Source organism: Neodiprion lecontei, chromosome 2 (genome assembly GCF_021901455.1).
Source record: "Neodiprion lecontei isolate iyNeoLeco1 chromosome 2, iyNeoLeco1.1, whole genome shotgun sequence".
Lineage (NCBI taxonomy): Eukaryota > Metazoa > Arthropoda > Insecta > Hymenoptera > Diprionidae > Neodiprion > Neodiprion lecontei.
In genome coordinates, this window is record NC_060261.1 from 15,318,938 (window position 1) to 15,338,848 (window position 19,911).

The 19,911-nt window shown below is 38.6% G+C and overlaps 2 protein-coding genes across 14 annotated transcripts; one reads left to right on the forward strand and one right to left on the reverse strand.

Annotated features, from left to right (window-relative positions):
• The first annotated feature begins 238 nt into the window (after positions 1-238).
• Positions 239-5,773, forward strand: LOC107221351 (homeobox protein 5). 13 transcript variants are annotated; one of them, XM_015660297.2, is made up of 6 exons: positions 257-574; positions 785-816; positions 1,528-1,570; positions 1,750-2,003; positions 2,173-2,457; positions 4,727-5,773. In XM_015660297.2, the coding sequence occupies exons 2-6, from the start codon at positions 788-790 to the stop codon at positions 4,953-4,955; spliced, it is 840 nt and encodes a 279-aa protein (XP_015515783.1). In that variant the 5' UTR covers positions 257-574; positions 785-787; the 3' UTR covers positions 4,956-5,773. The 13 variants fall into 13 exon arrangements, with proteins under 13 accessions (XP_046589010.1, XP_015515783.1, XP_046589007.1 ...); XM_046733051.1 differs by having other exon boundaries at positions 1,786-2,003; XM_046733055.1 differs by lacking the exon at positions 785-816 and having other exon boundaries at positions 365-393; positions 1,677-2,003.
• On the reverse strand, positions 5,644-18,183 carry LOC107221350 (fatty acid synthase). Its single transcript, XM_015660295.2, has 16 exons — positions 17,882-18,183; positions 17,303-17,553; positions 16,985-17,216; positions 16,414-16,832; positions 15,813-16,106; positions 15,451-15,661; positions 15,098-15,258; positions 14,663-14,980; positions 13,744-14,554; positions 13,236-13,634; positions 11,164-13,133; positions 10,183-11,017; positions 9,432-9,904; positions 9,077-9,331; positions 8,674-8,928; positions 5,644-6,012 (listed from the first exon to the last, which is right to left on the reverse strand). The coding sequence occupies exons 1-16, from the start codon at positions 18,072-18,074 to the stop codon at positions 5,824-5,826; spliced, it is 7,266 nt and encodes a 2,421-aa protein (XP_015515781.2). The 5' UTR covers positions 18,075-18,183; the 3' UTR covers positions 5,644-5,823.
• Positions 18,184-19,911: the final 1,728 nt, after the last annotated feature.

Sequence of the window (19,911 nt, forward strand, 5' to 3'; positions counted from 1 at the left end):
GTTAACCCAGGAAGGACTACGTTCAAGTCGATTAGAAATTTATCGAAGCAAACCATCTCTTGTCTTCTAATCCAGTCGTAATTTACAATTCTGCTTAACGATTAGCTCTAAGATTCAAAGAATAACGAACAAAGACGAGGTAATCATCATAACTAAAATTTTTGTTAAAACGTTCGAACGCGACGGTATGTTCCGGAATATTCTAACTAGTTCTCGCCTCGGTTGTTGAACTGGAAGCAATGGTCAAACTTGTGGAGCAGCGTGCGAGCGTAGCAGGCCTTGTGATTGTGCGTTGGCCAACACGGGAGGGGAATATCATTTGTGTTGTGTAGTTCACAGCATATTCACGAACTCACGCGAGACTTGCGCCAGCAAAGAGAAACTGCGAGAAAAGTGAGTCTCATTCAACATTCTGTCAAGTAATTCCGAACATTGTTCGTAAACCTGGCAAGTTTTTAGCATTGTCCTTTAATTGGTGGATAAAAGAGTGGTAAAAAACCGACAATACAAATACGTAGTTAACATAAATCACGACTATCGCCCTGCAGGCAATATCTGATTGGCAGCGTAAGAGGTATGTAGTATGTATATGGCAATTTTATTTTTGTTTTACAATGGGAATACCTCACGGTCTTGCACTAGTAATACATAAGCAGTGTGCTCAGCATAAATTCGGCGGAAAGTATTGCGCTGTATCAGACACGAATTTTGCACAGCAAATGACACGTTGTAAAGTCTTTCAAAGTTTCTTCAGGCAGTGTTTGTGGATTCGAAACGTTTTCAGGTTATGGATCAGGGAGCAAATCTGAATCAAAGGTTAGATATAGAGAAAGTCCGTTTAAAAAATCCCCGGCAATGTTATTTGTGCCAATGATGTTGAGTAGGAATGAAACAAATTCCTATACTATACCAACAATGAAGATAAGCAAATTCGAATGACAACCTATCGACAACCGTAAAAGTTTTATAATTGGATGGTTCAAAATGATGAAACTCTGGTGTTCTTGAACCGGTTTTAATGATTTTTGGCTTATTTTGGTCTCCACAGAGATTTCCAGAGAACGCTTGAACAAAAAGTTATCTCCGGAATGGATAAAAATAAATTAGTGTAAGTATGGTAGAGTAGACATTCCTCATTAATTACACTTGCACATTATAACTCTACCTATTATGATTTGAGATTTCCTCAAAATTTTTGTGCAGACTATATGAGGAAATCTGATCAGCAAGTAAAATCAGCCAAAAAACAGTAGAATTGCATCTAAAACACCAGAGTTTAATCGTTTACAACGTATCGTTTTAATTGTAAAACCTCTCCTCAAATTGTTAATGTCTTAAAGCATGTGTTGTTTCAAATTTCTTCCGATTGATTTAAATTACATGGTAGAAATGCTATTTTATTCATGTTCACTATCATTGGTGCAAACAATATTGCTAGAGATTTTTTAAACAATTTTTTTGCTGTTCTTAAATTTTGATTCAGATTGTGATGCCCATTTATACTTAATATTTCCATGTTGACTACAGAAGGAACAACAATAGGCAGTCTTTGGAACGGTCAGATTTTACAGTTAGTACTTATTTAATATAGCTTGAGAATATTAAGCTCTAAAGTAAATTTATATGTAAAGCAAAACCTGCATTTGTAAGTAATTCATTATAAGTTGATCAATTAGGCAGAAAAAAATAACTGAATTGAGATATTGGGTAGTAATGGCTTTGCAATACCATCTAAACCCTCCGATGCAGAGTACGATGGGTGGAGCTAACCTCCATACTCCACAGTCTGTATTCCAACATATGATGGGTCAGCAAAACTCGCCGCAACAAGGCGGACCTTGGCTGCAAATGCCACAGGTCCCAGCGTTGTCTATGCCATGGAGCGTTCCAGCTTTGCAGCAACCTGATTTGATCAGGTTTACTGGTGAAAGAAGCCAGCCTGCCTATGACACAATGTCGCTGCATCAAAAAAGAAAGTTGAGCACACCAGATATTACAGATACGTAAGTGCCAGTAGAAAATATTTTCTGCGTCTAACTAACATCTAGAGTGAGATCTAGAGTTCCCCAAAATACAGATGTGGCAAAATTTATGAGTATAGTCAAATATTTCTACCATATGGAATTCGAAAGAAAACAAAATGCATTAATACATACATGTGTTCAATTACAGTCGGCAAATTAAGCAATTTATTACCGAAGAAAAGATGGCCTCACACTTTCAAGGTCTGCACATCAGTTCCAACTATCAAGCTCAAAATTCACCTCCTTCGACATCGACAGCTCACTCGCCACAGCGTGTGTGTAATAATTTAGAATATATGAACTCGAATATGGAAAGTGCTGAGGGCATAAACTTAGATCAAAATGACTGCAGAAAACCTAGACTGGTCATATCTGAGGAAGTCAGACGGCTACAAGAAGAACCCCTAATTCCTACCTCTCTGTTATCCAAACTGTGAGTATTTTATTCTCTGTGAGTATCATTGTATTAGATTGGGCTGATTTTTGTGGAGTTTCTTTCACAGGATTTGGAAGAATAAATGTTTCGTTTCCAAAAAGTGGGGTGAAAGTTCCTTTTACGGATGCCATTATAAGTTTGAACTTATCTCCATTATTAATGCGTTAAGGGGTTACCCTACTGACATGGATATATCAACAGGCTAATTTTCAGGAATTAATTTCGGAAAAACTGCTGATGCTATATTAATAATTTTTTGATATCAACTCATGTACACATTAATCGGTTCACTAGTAAGCACTCATATATCTGCAAAAACAAAGTGCCACAACTGGTAAGGACTTATCTATGAGATCCGTGAATATCTCTGTTAGTTTCGAACGGATTTGCATCAAATTTGATATGCCTATGTTTTTTGGGGTGCTGATTACGAATTTCAACTCGAAATTCGAAAATTTAAAATGGCGGATCTAATATGGTGACATCGACTGAGTAACGGTATTCCACTGTGATTGTCACCTCCGTTATTAGCTGTTGATAAATATGACTACAACCCCAGAGTGTGTCACGGGAAAGCTGCGGTAGGATTTCACACCTGCTTCACAGGCCTTCCCGCGGCACAGTCTGGGGTGGTGGTCATATTTATCAACAGTTAATAACAGAGGGGACAGTCGTTGAATACCGTTAGTCAGTCGATGCCACCATATTGGATTCGCCATATTGAATTTTCAAATTTCGATTTCAGATTCGTAATCAGCGATCCAAAAAACTACATATTGTGAAGGTTTTCTGTTGAATACAAAATTATTTGCTCCTACCAGTTTTGGCACGAAACGTTGATTTAGGATCCATCAGTGAACCGGTTAAAGAGTGTGTTCAAAAAATGTGATCAATAAAAAAAATACAATTTGATAGAGATATGTCTTCGCGCCTTTCAATAGTTTTTGTGCAGGGTTAATTATTGTACATGATATCACAAGTATCGGTGGTCTGATACAAAAATAAAAATATGGTCATTGACTACGTATGTATTGGCTACCGACCGACAGAGCGTTTTTTTTTTTTTCCTCTTTGGTGACATGAAAAAAATTTCCGATTTTACGACGTTTTCAGCTCAAGAATATGTTGTATTTTGATTACATGGTGGCCACTCGTCAGGGAAAACCTGGTAATCTGGAAAGAGTCAGGGAATTCTTGAATTGGTCAGGGAAGTCAGGGAAAAGTCAGGGAATCTTTCATTTGGTCAAGGAAAATATACGGTGGTCCGGCACAACGAGAAAAAACTAGGCTTCCACGAAAAATCGAAGTTCGAAAAAATTGCATGCTAGAAATTCGTAGTTAATAAAAATCGTGTCGAGAAATGAAGTTCTTTTCGGTCCAAAAATTTCAGATTACATACGAGACATTTTTATAAATTCCATAGAACGAACATTGCCTCCCGGTCATATTTCTTCGATTAGCGCTGAGCACCCAAAAAGATATATTAAATAGAGTGGACAAGATGCAGGGGTTAGCATAAGTGGAAAGGATGTCTACGCAATAAGTACGTCTCTGTATGGATCTAAATATTAAATTAAAATTTTCCTTTAACAACTTATAAAATATTCGCTGTAAGCATCTACGTCACAAAATAATTTTAAAAAAAGTATTGTCATGCTTAATGTGTATAAATTAATTTTTATCACCATTAAATAGATTATGACCATATTTTTGAATACCGATCAATTTGTAGCTTCACTAAATAGTTACTGTTATTGGCACTATTACTTAACATTTTAGTCAGGGAAAGAACGTGAATTTGGTCATAAAAGTCAAGGAAAAGGCAAGGAATTCTTTTGACTGTTTATAGTAGCCACCATTTATTAATAAGTATTGCACAAAAAATGAGAACGATATAATCAGTCGTCAGCCGGAAATCACTATTTCTTTGAACATGTGTACCAAATTTAAGTCGATTCATGGATTACAGATCGAGATATCGTGTACACCGTTTTGAAAAATATAGTTTCGAGAAAAAAGTATTCGAAATCTTTTGGAGTGGAAAAATTTAATTTACATATCTTACCGTTTATCTACCATTCCTGTCTCGTATTATATATAAATCTTGACCTTGGAAACTACTTTTTAGAGAGGAAAAAATAAATATTTTCACGTTGATAATTTCGCAGTAGGATAGCCCCTTGACACTTCTTGGGTGTAGTAACTTGAATATTAGTAACAAGGAAGGAAAAAGCCAGGCTTATATGTGAAAGTCTGTCTTTTTCAGTGAACGACCCTCAATGGCACTAGTACTTTGGGAACCACCGAGTAAACACCTTGCCCGGGTATTACCAGTACCTCGAGATACACCAACGCCAATACCAAACTTCCTTGAAGATGGCAACAACAACAATAACAATAACAATAACAATAGAAACAGCAACAACAACAATAATAACAACGGTATAATAGATTTAAATCAATGTTCCCCACAACTCGAGCCCATGGAGCTTTGAAAGAATCTACGAAACCATACGTTATTCGTTACTAATAATAAGTTTTAAACAATAGCCATCAGGATTCTCGCATAATATCTGATCAAATTATTTTCCTTCTATATCCTCATCACTTGCGCAAAGAATCGATCAACGGTTCTTCGTCAATGATTAATAATGGCAATGCAAACGAACACTGTCATATTTAAAGTGTTGAAATTACTGAATACTGTTACTTTTTATGTAAGCGATAGGATAGTTTATTGTCCAAGTTAGCTCTAGCTTATATTATCGATTAAATGTTGTTACGTTTTCTCTTAATTATATAAGTTGCAATATAAGTTCACGTGTGAGAAATTTATTGAAACCGCTCATTTGAGAGCAACAATTGTGGTGATTTTTCTTTTTTTTTTTTGAGATCGTAAGATTGTGTGAGGTACTCAAATATAAGCGGCCCCAACAGTCAGTAACGGGATACTTGGTAACGATAGACTTTAACGAGATTTCGGGTGGAGTGACCCAATCTAAACTTGTTACTGGATGATGAGGCTGACTTTAATAAATATACACGTGTGTGTGATAAATTCGAGGATAAATGTTGAAATGATGTCATTATTACTATAGTAGGACCAGTACAGTGGGAAATTCAATTTCGCATTCTATTTATGTATAATCTGTTTTACATTAAAACGTGGTTACATAAAAATGATTGCATTGCATACTGTTTATTTTTTTCGTGTCAAGCACTTTTCAATCAGACAATAATTGGCATGAGCTTGGAAGCAAGCTTCACTAAATTACGACCATTCGAGTTGTTTTTCATAACAGGATGTTAATCATTTTGGATAAAAAATCAAATAAGTTCAGGACCTATTATCTTTTAACCAACTTAACTTCTGCTGATATTACTTGCAGGAATGATGGGTGCTAGGTTTGCACCATCTTCCATTATGCTTTTCTTGAACGACGCAGCATCTTCGATAGGTTCTCCGTTTATAGCTGTAGCGCAGATATTATCTTCCAACATCGTAACGTGATTCCCTTCAACGTAGTGCACTTCTATCTTTCCCTGAGTAATCTATGAAGGAAATGAAAATTAATGGTAGCAAACAGTTCAATGTTGACGATGGTGACTTCTGACAACAGCAGGTAGGCAATATCAGAAATTCATCTTTGAAAGACCCAAATACTACTATGATCTTGGCTTCTCAACGTATCATAACGATACTATGTCAAGGTGGCGACAGAACCGAGAAATAAAGGAATTCTCGAAGACTTCCGAGTTCTGGAAATTTCTGGAGAGTTCGTGAAAACCTCATCAAATTTTGGGCAATTTCGGAAAGATACCTTGGTTTTAGATATTGAAATTATTTCAGTTGAGGTGTTCTGATCATAAGCATAACTAACGACAAATTAAATATTTTAAAGATATTTGCAGCAGAATTGTATCACTTTTACAGTATTTATGTTCGAAATCGAACTAGTAATATTTCCACTTGCGTGTAACTGACGTATCATCTGCTCCATTTAATTACACCATTCTCTACAAGTGATCTTAAACTAATAGTGAGAAATATAACCAGAATTTTTTGAAACTACGCTCCGGACATCAGGGAAATCTCAGGGAATCTTGCGCTCTGATTTCTGTCACCACCTTGATAATTTATGTATAAATATTTTTAATTCATTTTAAGTTTCATGCAACAATTCAGATAATACAAATAAAAAAGAAAGAAAATTGCGCAAGACAGATTATCGCTTTATTCTAAGAATTTTGAAAACTCCTGGAAGTTTTACAAATGCTTCTTCTGAAACTGGTACCAATTTAGATAAGCGCACTAAGATTTCAAAGAATTCGCGAATAACTTGACATCTTTTAATTGGACTGTTTGCTTCGAAAGTCAACTCTTACAATAATATACATACATCTACACGTCTGCAACATATAGTAGGCCAAGCAATAGAGGCCTTTTTCATGACATAAATAGTAGCGGAATTCCGCCTGTGTCATCACACGAAAGGCAGTCCGTAGTTGTATTTTGTCATGTTTCCTACTCGTAACTATGGTCAAAAAATTTTTTATTAACATTTATACTTAACAAATCCCGTTTTTTTTATAGTATTTTGCTTATAAAATCGGAACCAATGAAGCAATCTTGATGCTGTCAAGCGATGAGTTGTAGAGAATCAAAATGCGAACAAAATCTTCGTTGTTCCAAAAATTCATCAGTCCGTTACTTTTCAAGTCGTCGCAGAGGTCCTTCGGATGAAAGTAGTGATCGATATGTTCTTTATTTGTGCACAAGACAGGCGCTGTCGGATGAATAGATTTGCGCAATTGCGATTTGAACTTTTTAACGCACCATCTTTCAGACTAGCTGGATGAGTCACGAATGATCGGATTTCAATTTTTCGAAACAATTTTGAAAGAAGTAATAAAACACCTCAAAACGTACAATATCCTTATTTCCTACCAAAATGATGTGGCATAGGTAAAAAATGCGTGAGCGTGAGAAAGCAGTCGAGTAGTAATGGAAAGCGGATATATAGCCATAGAAGCGCGGTGCGTACGATTCATCAATCTTTTAACTCGATTATTTCACCAAATAATGAAGCAATCTCAATTACCATGTACTGTAATAAATCAGCTTCCTCTTCGTTTATTTTTTATCTATTTCATATTAATATTACGATATTTTTCAATAATCATTCAGCTGCAGCTTTTCCATTAATTTTTTGTGAAATCTTAATGGAGAATCAGTTTCCCGTGGTTCACCTACCCCAGAATGAAAAAGAAATAATTGACATAGCTCCATTCGCATCACTACTTTTATCCGAAGGGCCTGCACCACAACTTAAAAAATGACGGACTTATAAATTTTTGAAACAACGAAGATTATTTCTAGTTTTGAGGTATTCTTCGGTACCAATGATCCGTTAGAGTCGTTTCAAAGCTCAATTTGTTCGCTTTTTGATTCTCTACAACTCATCGCTTGACAGCATCAAGATTGCTGCATTGATTTCGATTTTATAAGCAAGATACTATAAAAGAAACAGGATTTTTTGCGTGTAAATATTGATGACAAAATTTTGTGACCATAGTTGCCAGTAGGAAACAGGGCAAAATACAACTACGGACTGCCTTTCGTGTGATGGCACAGTCGGAATTCTGCTAGTATTTTTGTTACACGATATCTTATTTTCTACTTTATTGCATGGCCTAATACATATTCTTTAACGGTTCGTGGGTTTATCTGAAATCACCACATGTTACACGTATGCAACTGAATTCTGCGAGCTGAATCCTCAATTTCACATACACTTGATTTCTTGATTGTGAAATTAATTTTGTGCGCCAGTTATCAAATTCTCCTTTGGAATATTCACGAAACATGTTTCACTGAATTTCATCCACGTTGGAATATCTCCAGCACTATTTCAAGCCAAACGCTTTCTTCTGAGAAATAATTTTTGCAATGCAACAGAAAACACTTTATAGTTTTCGGAAATTCAACCGCGAAATCAAACTTGTTTAAAAAATTCTCATCAGGAAACAATGTCGTATTTCTAAGAATTGCACAAAACATCTGCATCTTTAATCGGATCGAGGAAATTGATTTTTTTTTATCTATTTCTAGCATTGATATGCCGGGTTCACAATGATACATTATCAAATATTGTCGGAATGAGGATTGAGAGTAATGAAAACGACATAAGCAAAACGTTTGTAGCAGCTTACCTTTTTTAGCCCATAATCTTCCGGCATCGAACGTACGGAGTGAATCTTAGGCCTGAGTAAGATTATCGGTGTTTCTAAGGGTGACAATGCTGAGATGTCGTAATTCAAAATTGCTTTGATTCGGTGGTAAATAGCAGAACATATTTCCTGCTGAGTTTCTGTCGGGAAATCTAAATTTTTTGCTGCTGGCAATACTTTGGTGAATGCTGCCAATTTACTCTCCCAGTTGACGCAATTTTGTAATTCCTCAACAAGCTGAAACGACAGAGCTTTGTCTCTTAATCCGAAAAATTTGTGCGAGTTGAGAAAATTCATATATTCATTGAAGCCTTTTCGATACAATCAGCATTTGTGAGGTACACACAATCGTGGTAAGAATTAACAGAAAAAAACTGAAACCAACCGTTGCGGTGACGGAGGGTGCAAGAATATCCATTATCTCCGAAAGTACACGAGATTGTAGCTGGTCGTCAGTTTCTGCCATCAAGTTTTGATTAAGTACTGCTTTCATATAATCGGGTGCGCCATCAATTAACACGAGGCGGCCGTGGAGACCTTCGGACTCTAAACGTCTCACAAGCTCAATAGCCACTAAACTTCCGAAAGAATATCCAGCTATTATGAAGTCTCTGCGATCTTTGTTTCTTTCTTTGACATGCTGCAAGTTGAAAAAGGACATGTACAATTGTATCAAGATTTTAGTAATTGAAAATTATTACGATCGGACATCACTTTTGATAATAATGATTTATATTTACCGGCAAGAAATAGTCTGCCATATCGCCAATCGTTACTACGTTTGGAATAGTCAGCGGAAGCTGTAAACAAGTCGTTGGAGCTCTTAGTTTAGGAGCCAATGAATTGAATACCATGTGGGTTCCTTCGATTCCCGGTAGCATGAAAACTTCTCCTCGTCTATCCTCTGCCTTAGTTGGCAGAGGCACACAAATATCTTTATTCAGATTCGCCGTTCCCAAAGTTCGAATTAGTATTTTTATACCACCTAGATCGGTCGCCAATTCTGTGATCTTTTCGTGTTTTATACTCTCTTCGAACAATTTCGCAGATAAGTCTTGCAGCTTCGCGAAATTGAGAGCACGGATGTCTTGTGCAGTCATAAACACTTCGAATTCACGCTCTATGGTCTGTTTGATTTCAACGGCCATCATGGAATCCATTCCTATTTCTGCCAAAGGCGTGTGCACACTAACAGTTTTAAGGTCCTTGAGCCCTGTTAAAAATACGGTCCTTCAGGTACGAATGTCACTTGATATTGCATTAATTGAAACTTATCCAGATAAATTAGCACGAAACCTTCCTTCTAAATTATAAAATTTGTAAACATTTATAACAGATCGAAGGTTGTTATTACTTAGACCTTCGTGCAGTTAATTAAAACTAACACTAAACCCAGATAGTAAGTGCATCAAGAAGAGTTGTTTTTTTTTCGAAGAACTGATTGGAAGAGAAACATAGAAGTTCGAAAAATGTATATCTAGTTCAGCATACCCATTATGTTGATGACTGTATCGACAATATTTGTAGCATTAGCTCCACCTGCCCTCTTCTCAGCAACAACCATGCTTGAGACTATGGTGGAATTTTGTCGTAGAAAACCATCCAGCTCTTGCAGGCATGAAGATATTCTCTGTTGTAATGTGCCACCAATGACAATTTCTTTGTGTTCTTCCTGCATTTCTGCCACCAATCCAACGTCACCAACAGCTCCCCATTCAATGGCCAAAGCTGGGAGATTTTCTGCCGCTCTCGATTCGCAGATTCGTTCCATTATAGAGTTGGCCATTCCGTAGTTTGTTTGCCCTGCGTTCCCTCTGCCGCAGGACACTGATGAAAATACCACGAAATGCCTGAGATTTGGACACAAGATTCTGGAGAGTTTGTCCAGCTGCTTAGTAGCCCAGGCTTTAACTTTGAAAGATTCTTCGAATGATTCCACTGTTTGATTCTCACATAGGCCGTCCTTGAGTACCACTGCCAAGTTGAATATAGCATCTACTGGACCAAGTGCCGCTGCCTCTTTCAGAATAGCTTCGCACCCTTCGTGCGTCGAAGCATCTTTTCCAACAATTACGACAACTTTCACCCCCCATCCCTTCCACACATTAATTCGCATACGTTGATATCCGGTATTGATTCCTCTTCGGGATGTCAAAACTAGTTTCCTTGCTCCGCGAAGTGCCAGCCAGTCGGCGAGCTCCAGACCGAATCCACCCAAGCCACCAAGAATAAGGTAGCTGCTGTCTTCTAAACAATAGTAACGAGGTAACGCCAGAGGAAGAGTTGGCTTACCAGTTGGATTTTCATCACGGATTTTCATGATTACCTGAAAGTAAGACAGCAAAAACGAAAGTTCACATTCGATGATCACTGTCAACTCTGGACGCGATCTGAGGAAAATAGTGAGGAAATACAAATATTCTTTGACGGTAACTTAAATTATTCAAAAGTAATTTTGAAAAAGGGTCCAACCTTGCCAATGTGTTTTCCAGCTGCCATGTACCTGAAAGCTTCTTCAGTTTGACTCATGGAGAATACAGTTCTGGAAATTGGTTTGATTACACCCGCTGACAGTCCCTTTTGGAATAACGCCCTCAGTTCCTCTCTTTTACGACCGACAAAGTAAAATAAATTATCTACCAGGATGCCATAGAAGCTAATTTCTTTCAAAAATACTTCCATTCCAAGGTTATTGTTTGCTACAAGGTCAAATTTCCCAATCTCTAAAAATCGACCACCCTGTGCCAAGCAACGAACCGAGGCCTGTAATTTTTCTTCTGCCAAAGAATTCAGCACAATATCCACTCCAAGTCCTTGAGTTTCTCCAAGAATTAATTGCTCGAAGCTTGTATCTCGAGAATTGCCGATGTGATTGTCATCAATTTGTGGAAAGTTCTTTTTAATGAATTCACGTTTCTCCGGAGTTCCTACTGTCGTGAAAACTTCGCAGCCCTCACAAAGAGCTAATCTTATAGCTGCTTGACCTACACCTCCGGTCCCGACATGTATTAAAACTTTATCGCCCTTTCGCATTTTGCCATTCATGTAAAGCGCATAATAAGCAGTTCCATAAGCAGCTGGGACCGTAGCTGCATCCTCTAGTGTCCAGTCATCCGGCACTGACCAAGCAAGTTCCGCGTCACGGATACAGTAGTTTGAAAAGGATCCACACGGGATCATTCCCATGATTCGATGACCTTTCAGATCTATTCCAGAATATTCATATCCGATCACACATTCTTGCTGTAGCCTTGTTCTCCCAACAACTTCAGTTGCTAATTTTCCAGTGCTTACCATGATATCACGGAAATTCAAAGACGAGTAATGAACCTTGATCAAGCCGTCGGAGCGGGATCCCGGCTGTATTGAACCTTCCATCCACTTGAGTGAACTCAAATCACCACGCACTAGTTGAGTCAACTTAGTGTGATAAACCGGCTGTATTTTCAAGGGATCCAAAGGAAGAAACCGATACGAACCCCATGATTTCCCAGAACATAGAACATTTTGTGCCAAGTCTAATCGCAATTGTTCAGAATAGAACGGATTTTCTAGAGTAAATTTCGGAGCCCTCGAATCTTGAATTAAAAGTCCTCGGACAATTTCGCCGCCTGGTTCTTTCTGAAGACAGTTAGCAAGTCCCAAAAGCCCACTTTCGAAATTCCCTTCACTCAGAAGAAGTATTCGACGATTGCGGCTATCTTTTTTTTCTTTTTCCGCTTCTAGAGCAGCTTGAAGCTTAGATAGCCACGTGAATTCGTAATTGTTGATCGGTATAACTGCAGATATTTCGGGCAGTCTCGATTGTTTACGGAGTAAAATGATAAATTCTCGATCTGTACGTTTTTCCAGGATGACGTCAAGACCCTCACGTCTTATAGTTGCGAAAATGGCAGAATCGATACTCAACGGTTCTCTGGCTAGTAAAAATCCTCCGTCCACCATTACCGCTTGAAGTTGTTTCAGAATTTCGTGATTTTTGCTAGCGAAGACACCGTGACTAATCACCATTAAAGCATCACCGTCACTGGACAATTTTTTTAGTTCTGAGACTGTAATAGTAGATGGCAGTACATCGTTGGTGAATTTTTCTTGGGATCCCACGACGTTGATATCGGCCTGGATTAAGGGTAAATCACTCAAAATTTCTTGAATGAGGAGGGAAGTTAGATTTTCAGGTGAGACATTATCTACTTCACCGATCAATTCGGCAGTTTTCACTTTAAAACCACGATGATTTTCAAGTGCTATGTGTGTAGCGATGCAAGCGATATCTTTCAGTGCCATTTCAGCCCGATCTCGATGAGCTATGAATTGGAACTTCTCAAGTACGGGATCCCCAGCTGGTTTTCTACGAGCAATAGCGCCCGCTTTCAGTCCTCTTATTTCCACCCCACCAGCCACAGTAACATTTAAATCTCTGTCTACTTGCACTGTGAATTCTGCAAAAAGAAAATACGAGAATGTTCATCCTCCTAACGAAGATTAATGATAAAATATTCTTCGATACTGAATGTGGAAAATATTGAACAAGCAGCTCGTACCTTTGTCGTCGTCAGGCATACTCTGAATGGCAGTCCAATGGCTTTTAGTGTCTATGACAAGCTTCTGAATACCGGTGGGAACGTAAAGTCCTCGGGTGTCCGTTCCTAATATTTCCATCTGTAGCATATTATCCATGAAGGCTACCCAATTGTTCATCCAAGCTATGCGTCCCTTGGTCCCACTCAATGATGTACGCTTAATACCACGAAACACTCCCGCGTATTGATATCCTCTGAGACGCAACTCTTTATAAACATCTCTGCCAGTTGCATTTAGTTCATCTAATTCTTCACACAGTATCTCATCGCTTACGCGTTCTTGACTTGGGTTTGAAATAGCACGAATTAACCCAGTTACAACGGCAGTACCTCCTTCTACAACTTCAAATCTGCCTGACCCTGATAACAATTGAATATTCAGTATAATTACCTACTAATCTGATTCGGTATTACGCTGTGGAAAAAATGACTGCCCAGCATAGCGCCGTAGTATTCTACGTGATCGTACCTTTCTGAACCATGAGCGTAAGCTCAACGCTGCCTTCCTTTGGAATTGTGGTCGCTCGGTGAAATCTGACATCTTCGAATACGACTGATACTTCAGTGTACAGTTCACCTCGCATCATACCCACAGTCTCCCAAATTAGTACCAAGTAACCAGTCGCAGGAAACAGATTTCTCCCATCGATTACATGGCCTGCCATCCATTCAAAGTCTTCGTCAGCCAGTGTTACTTCCACCATTCTTTCACCTGAAGTGATTTTCTCCTGCATCCTATAGCAGGTCACATACCAGTCATCAGAATGTTCCCAACGTACCAGAGGAGATATCATAGGAGTGCCATTGCTGACTGGGTACTCGATTTTAGGGTAAAGGTCGGCCAAATTTGGATGTAAACCGACTTCGTAAAGCTTGCCAACGGCTTGTAGTAAAACTTGGGTGTTATCTTTATGCCCACGTTTAGTTAAAGCCACATTGGTAACGTTCTCGTCCAGGGATCTCCGTAAAATGGCTTGCAGCAGCCCGTGTGGCGCTATTTCGATAGTAATTGCATTTGTTGGTATGAGGTTCGACGTTTCTTCGAATAAAACTGGACTTAGTAAGTTATTCGTGTGGTATTCGGCCGAGCACAATCGAGCCGAAGTAGTGTTCCACTTGTTACGAGGTACGGAAGTGCTGAGCCACTTCTGACTACGGGGTTTTGGATCAGGAATGACCTTCTGCAAGTAATTTAATAATTTTGGGCCCGCTGCTGCTATATAGCGACTATGGTATGCAATGTTGCTGCACGGGACTTCTCGAGCAAAGATGTTATTTGCCTGTAATAAGAAAGTATAACTGGAATAACGAAAACACAGAAAAGTATTTGATAAAGTTACTCATGGCTTTCGAAGAACTGTCCGTGTATACGAATGCCTAAAATGTACCTGCAACTCAGCAACGAATTTCTTCATGGACTCAGCTGGTCCGCTTATCGTGGAACTCTCGGCAGCATTGTGACAAGCTACCTCGATATCCGGTGGGCATAGATCCTTAATTTCTTCGTAACCAAGGCCCACAGCTGCCATCGATCCGTAAATCAATTCAGTTTCTATCGAAGCTAGACCTCGAGAATATGCCGACAGTACCATTTGTTCCGCAGTGAAGCAACCATCTGCATAGGCACAGCCCAACTCTCCCACCGAATGCCCAATGATATTGTCAGCTACTATTCCTATGGACGTGAGAACATCTACTAAGCCAACCTGCGAATGATGAGAAAATAAACGGGCATCAGTGTAGGTGTTATTGTGGCCTTCAATTAGTGCATAATATTCATTGGTGAGCTCACATGGATCTTACAATAGGGTATTTCAATTTACCTGAACTGCGGCAATTCCGACAAATGAGTTCAAGATGTTGTCGAATGTTTTTGGATCCTTGTTTGTCAGAATATTGATAATGTCCACTCCGTGAGGCTTGAGGGCTGCGTCACACTTGTCAATAGCCTTGGCAAATGCAGGAATTTTCATGAGGGCTTCACCTATTGAATGCCGCAATAAAAATCACATTATATATTCATCGTTGTCTTTTCCCCTGCCATTATTGATATAAACGATATTTATTCGAAAATGCACAGAGTGATTCGCGAATGAATAACTGGTCGTATTCATAATTTAGTTTCCGGTATAAGTATATCATTCAACCTTGAACTTTGTAATCCGTCAATGCTTACCCATTCCAGCCCACTGAGAACCCATTCCAGAGAATACAAACCACACTGGCCGTTTGGCTCCGGGATAATGTTGTACGTCTCGAATGCTATCCTGTGGTAGGCCACGGGGTGGCAGAATGGTATATCCACGGTACAAGTGGCCGGGAATCTCTTCCAAATGTATACTGTGGAAGAGGCTCACGTACTCCGCGTCTGTTGCCCGACTTTCGAGCTGAAATAATCAAATTTTCAACAACTAAATTGTACAACCAAGTATAATCGATATCATACAGCACGGACAACAGTGACGTGATTTGAGATAAGAGCTTCAATGAACCGGTAGCCAGATTTCATGTATTTCGAGACGTTTCAGTAATATTTACGCTATTCAGTATAGTTGTAACAGCCTCCTCCGTCCGCCCAGAAACGACTACAAGTCTAGGCAAGTCGTCTTCGGGTTGGCCATTATTAATTTTCTTCTTCGAATGTGATTCCAAGAGAATATGAGCATTGGCACCGCCAAAACCAAAAGAGTTCACACCAACGTATCCACCGTCCCATGGGGTTAATTCGGTAATTACTTGAATCCTGCCATCTTCTAATGCTGTGACTCCTTCACGAGGACGCTTAAAATTTAGGTTTGGTGGAATGTATCCACTCTGCATTGCGATTATAACCTTGAAGACAGAAAAAGATCACTGTCTTATCGTTGCATGTTCATCGCACTTAATGCGATACAAACATCTTCTAACAGCTATTGACATACAGCACGTATTCAATATAGCGTCAACAAAGAAATATCACAGTACAGTACTTTATACTCTGAATAAAAATAATATGTTACATAGTGTAGCCGTATGTAGTAAAGCAATTCAAATTTTCAGACTTTCACAGGTGTGTGAGATCGATCCTTCGAATCCCTGTTAATTAGTTTTATGGTGGAAAAGTATTATCGGCATTTCGTAGTTTTAAAACTTTCAATACCTTAGCAATAGAACAAAGACCGCTGGCTGGTTCGGAATGTCCTAGATTCGACTTGATGGAACCAATTCGTAATGGTGTAGTACGACCTGGACAGAATACTTTCTCAAGGGCGTAGACTTCTTCGGGGTCGCCAACTTTTGTTCCGGTACCGTGAGCTTCTACGTAAGCCAGGCTGGAAGGTGAAACTCGACACTCCTTATAAAATTGTTGTAACAGTGCACTCTGCATTACAGTCGAGGGAAATGTGATGCCCTGTTCCTTGAAACCATCACAGTTCGTTTTCGTGTGAACAACTTTGGCATAAATACGTTTCGCATTTTTCGCTTTTTGGAGGAAGATCACAGATATAGTTTCGCTGCGGACGTAACCGTTAGCATCAGCATCGAACGATTTACACTTTCCATCCGAAGCGAGTACACCTAACACGGTAGGAATGAAATTAGAACATTAATACATGATCGTTACCTTTGAAATGTGCGAATGGGTCACAAATACTAAAATACCATGTCTTTTACTTCTGTCCTCGCATTAAGTTATGAATGTCGTGACTATTATGGGAAATATATCGTACCGAGTCTAGAGAATTGAAGCGAGACATATGGATGAAGGCACAAGTTGGCTCCTCCCACAATAGCAGCGTCGCACTGTCCGCTTCTGATTGCTCTGTATGCATGGTCCAAGGCAAACAGACTTGAACTGCATGCCGAGTCTACAGTGTAGCTCGGTCCATGAGATCCGAGCCAGTAAGAAATTCGATTTGCCAGCATGGCTCGACTGCAGCCTGTGATACCAAATCCGTTCACCTAAGGAAATATAAAATTCCTCTTGAGGGTAATGAGTTGTTTCGACTTCGTTCCAGATTGAATTGGAAAAACTCAACGATTCAAACCTGAAGTTTTTCATAGAACCAAGTCTTTTCAGACTCAGAAAAACAAGCACCAATGAACACGCCAGTGTTACTACCACGGAGTTGACGCGGATTAACGCCAGCATCAATAATAGCTTCGTATGCATGTTCTAACAGCATTCTGCACATGGGATCCAAAGTGTGGGCTTGCTTGAAGTGCACGCCGAAGAATAGCGAATCAAATTTTCCGATTCCATTTATTTTTCCTGTCCGTTGAGGAATTTCCGGATGATCTAATATCAACAACAATTCACACATGACAATTCAAAATAGTCGAACGGCTCTTCAAAAAAGGGATATATTGTTGCATTTCGAATCATTGTTTAGTACAAAGACTGATTATTATAATATGATATTTTTTATGCATGTTCCATATTTATTCACAATTCATAAAATGGAAGAAAGCTATAATAAACCATTTTTGACGAAGATCGGTAATTTCATTCCGAAATATTGAATGGAACCAGACGTGAAGGTTGTAAAAATTCATCTCACTATATCAGTCTACACAACTTTGCCCAAAACGAGGCATCATTGAAGAGATATACTTAACGTTCACACCTAATTTCCAACGCCGATCGTCATCGGTGACAAGATCAACCTTATTGAAAAGATTTTCCTGAAAATGAGTCATGTTATCCGAGTCTGGAAACCTCCCAGCGATGCCCGAAATGACCACTTCATCACCCTTTTCCGGGGTAGCAAACAAACTAGCTTCATCACAATTGGTGACGGTTTCACTTTTATCTGACATATTGCTGCTTCTGTATGCGATAAAGCTGTAAGAAGCACTACCGGTTTAGAAGTCACTGTAACTATGTATTTTAAATTTCAGCACCAGATTTTGGTCAAGAGTATTTCGAAGACCGCGAAGCAATTACGACCAGATTGAACACTCTCGAGTTTTTATAACACTGGTTCCCCCACCAGTGTCAATGATTTACGATGCATTGATTTACTGTAAGCTTATACTTCAAGAGAAACGGTTTCAAAGCTCTATTGTATTCTTGTCTATCTTATTATCTATGCAGAATGGAAACAAGTTGAATGTTTAGTAGGAGTTGAGCAACTATATTTAAAATATTACTCAGACAGTGAAATTCCTCAAATCTGTCCCTCAATGCTCATCGTGACCTTTACGGTGCGTCATTGGTCACGTGTACTACGAATTCAATTAGCTCAACGCGTAATTCCATTTCATTCCACTGTCTCTGGTAAGCTTGGATGAAACGGTTCTTCCTCCATAATCTGCTCTTTAATTTTCTACGCTTGCCGATTTTTCCAATGCTCACTTACGTTAACGAACTCCATCCAACTACATCGGGAAATTTAACATATTCACAGTACCGATGCGAATGTCTAATTTCAAACAGTGACTTGGTTTCAAAATCTGGACGAGAGAATTTTCAATACTCTTATTAGGTAGTTCATACTTGCTTGACAGGACATTTTCTAAAAAATTTGCTAACTTGGCGCAGTCCCGTCAACATAAAATGAACACACATTAGGAAGACTCCAATCTGTTTTTTTCCACAAATATCTAATTCTGAGAGAACGTTGAGCTTGAATTCAATGTTGTGCGTAAAATACACTGCTCGGTGAATTTAATTGACATTGACGTTATAACCACACGGTATTGCATGAATGTGCATTAGGGCTGTAGCTGAGCAAGTGTCAGGGGGCGTGAGAAGGCGCATTAATTTACACACTATGACAATAAATTAAAACGTTGCCCGCAATCATTTCCAGAAAGAAGTTAGCTTGACTACAGAACATTTTGTACGTTAAGCTCTATGACGTTTATTTGCTATGCTTTAAACAGTAATGGTACATCTGAATTCCGTGCAATCATATGTAATAGTAATAGTGGATCTTGCGCAAAGATTTGTATTAATTCTCCTGGATACAAATATAAGATCTTATTGAATCTTCATTATCGTAACTTCTAGTCTCATTATTTGAGAAATAATTTGTGACAAGTTGCAGCCCACAAAATTGTCTTCCATCATTGTTACGTGGTTCCCCTCCACGTTACGTACCGCCATCTTTTCTCGAGTAATCTGTGAACCAGATCAAAATTAATGGCAGCAAACAGTTCAATTCCAATAATCACTTCTATCAGCAGCGATTTTAGGCGATACTTTTTAATACAAAATTTAATATAATTTCAGATGCCGACGGAAAAAATACACGGTTCCGTTGAAAAAAAAAAAAACAAGTTGATTTTCAGCTGACTTTGGTGGCTCCAGTTAAAAAAAAAATCTGATACCTTCATGTTCCTTCCCCCTTCGAACCTTGAATATGTTATAGCAAACATTTTTTCGTGTTTTGCTTGGTTTTCGAGTAATCGACCTGAGACGATTAAAACGGAACACCCTGTATCATTATTTTACATAATTAGCATTTGCGAAAACCTGTGATTATATTTGTCAGTATTAAACGGTCATTTTCTCTAATATATTTTTAAAAAATTAATAAATATTTTTAAAATTCTGTTTTTAATAAACGTCAATGTAAGTATTGAAACACAAGAAGAATTTCTTAAAAACAAATTGACGGTACAGTGGCTGGTAAAGTGAAATGACGTTTTT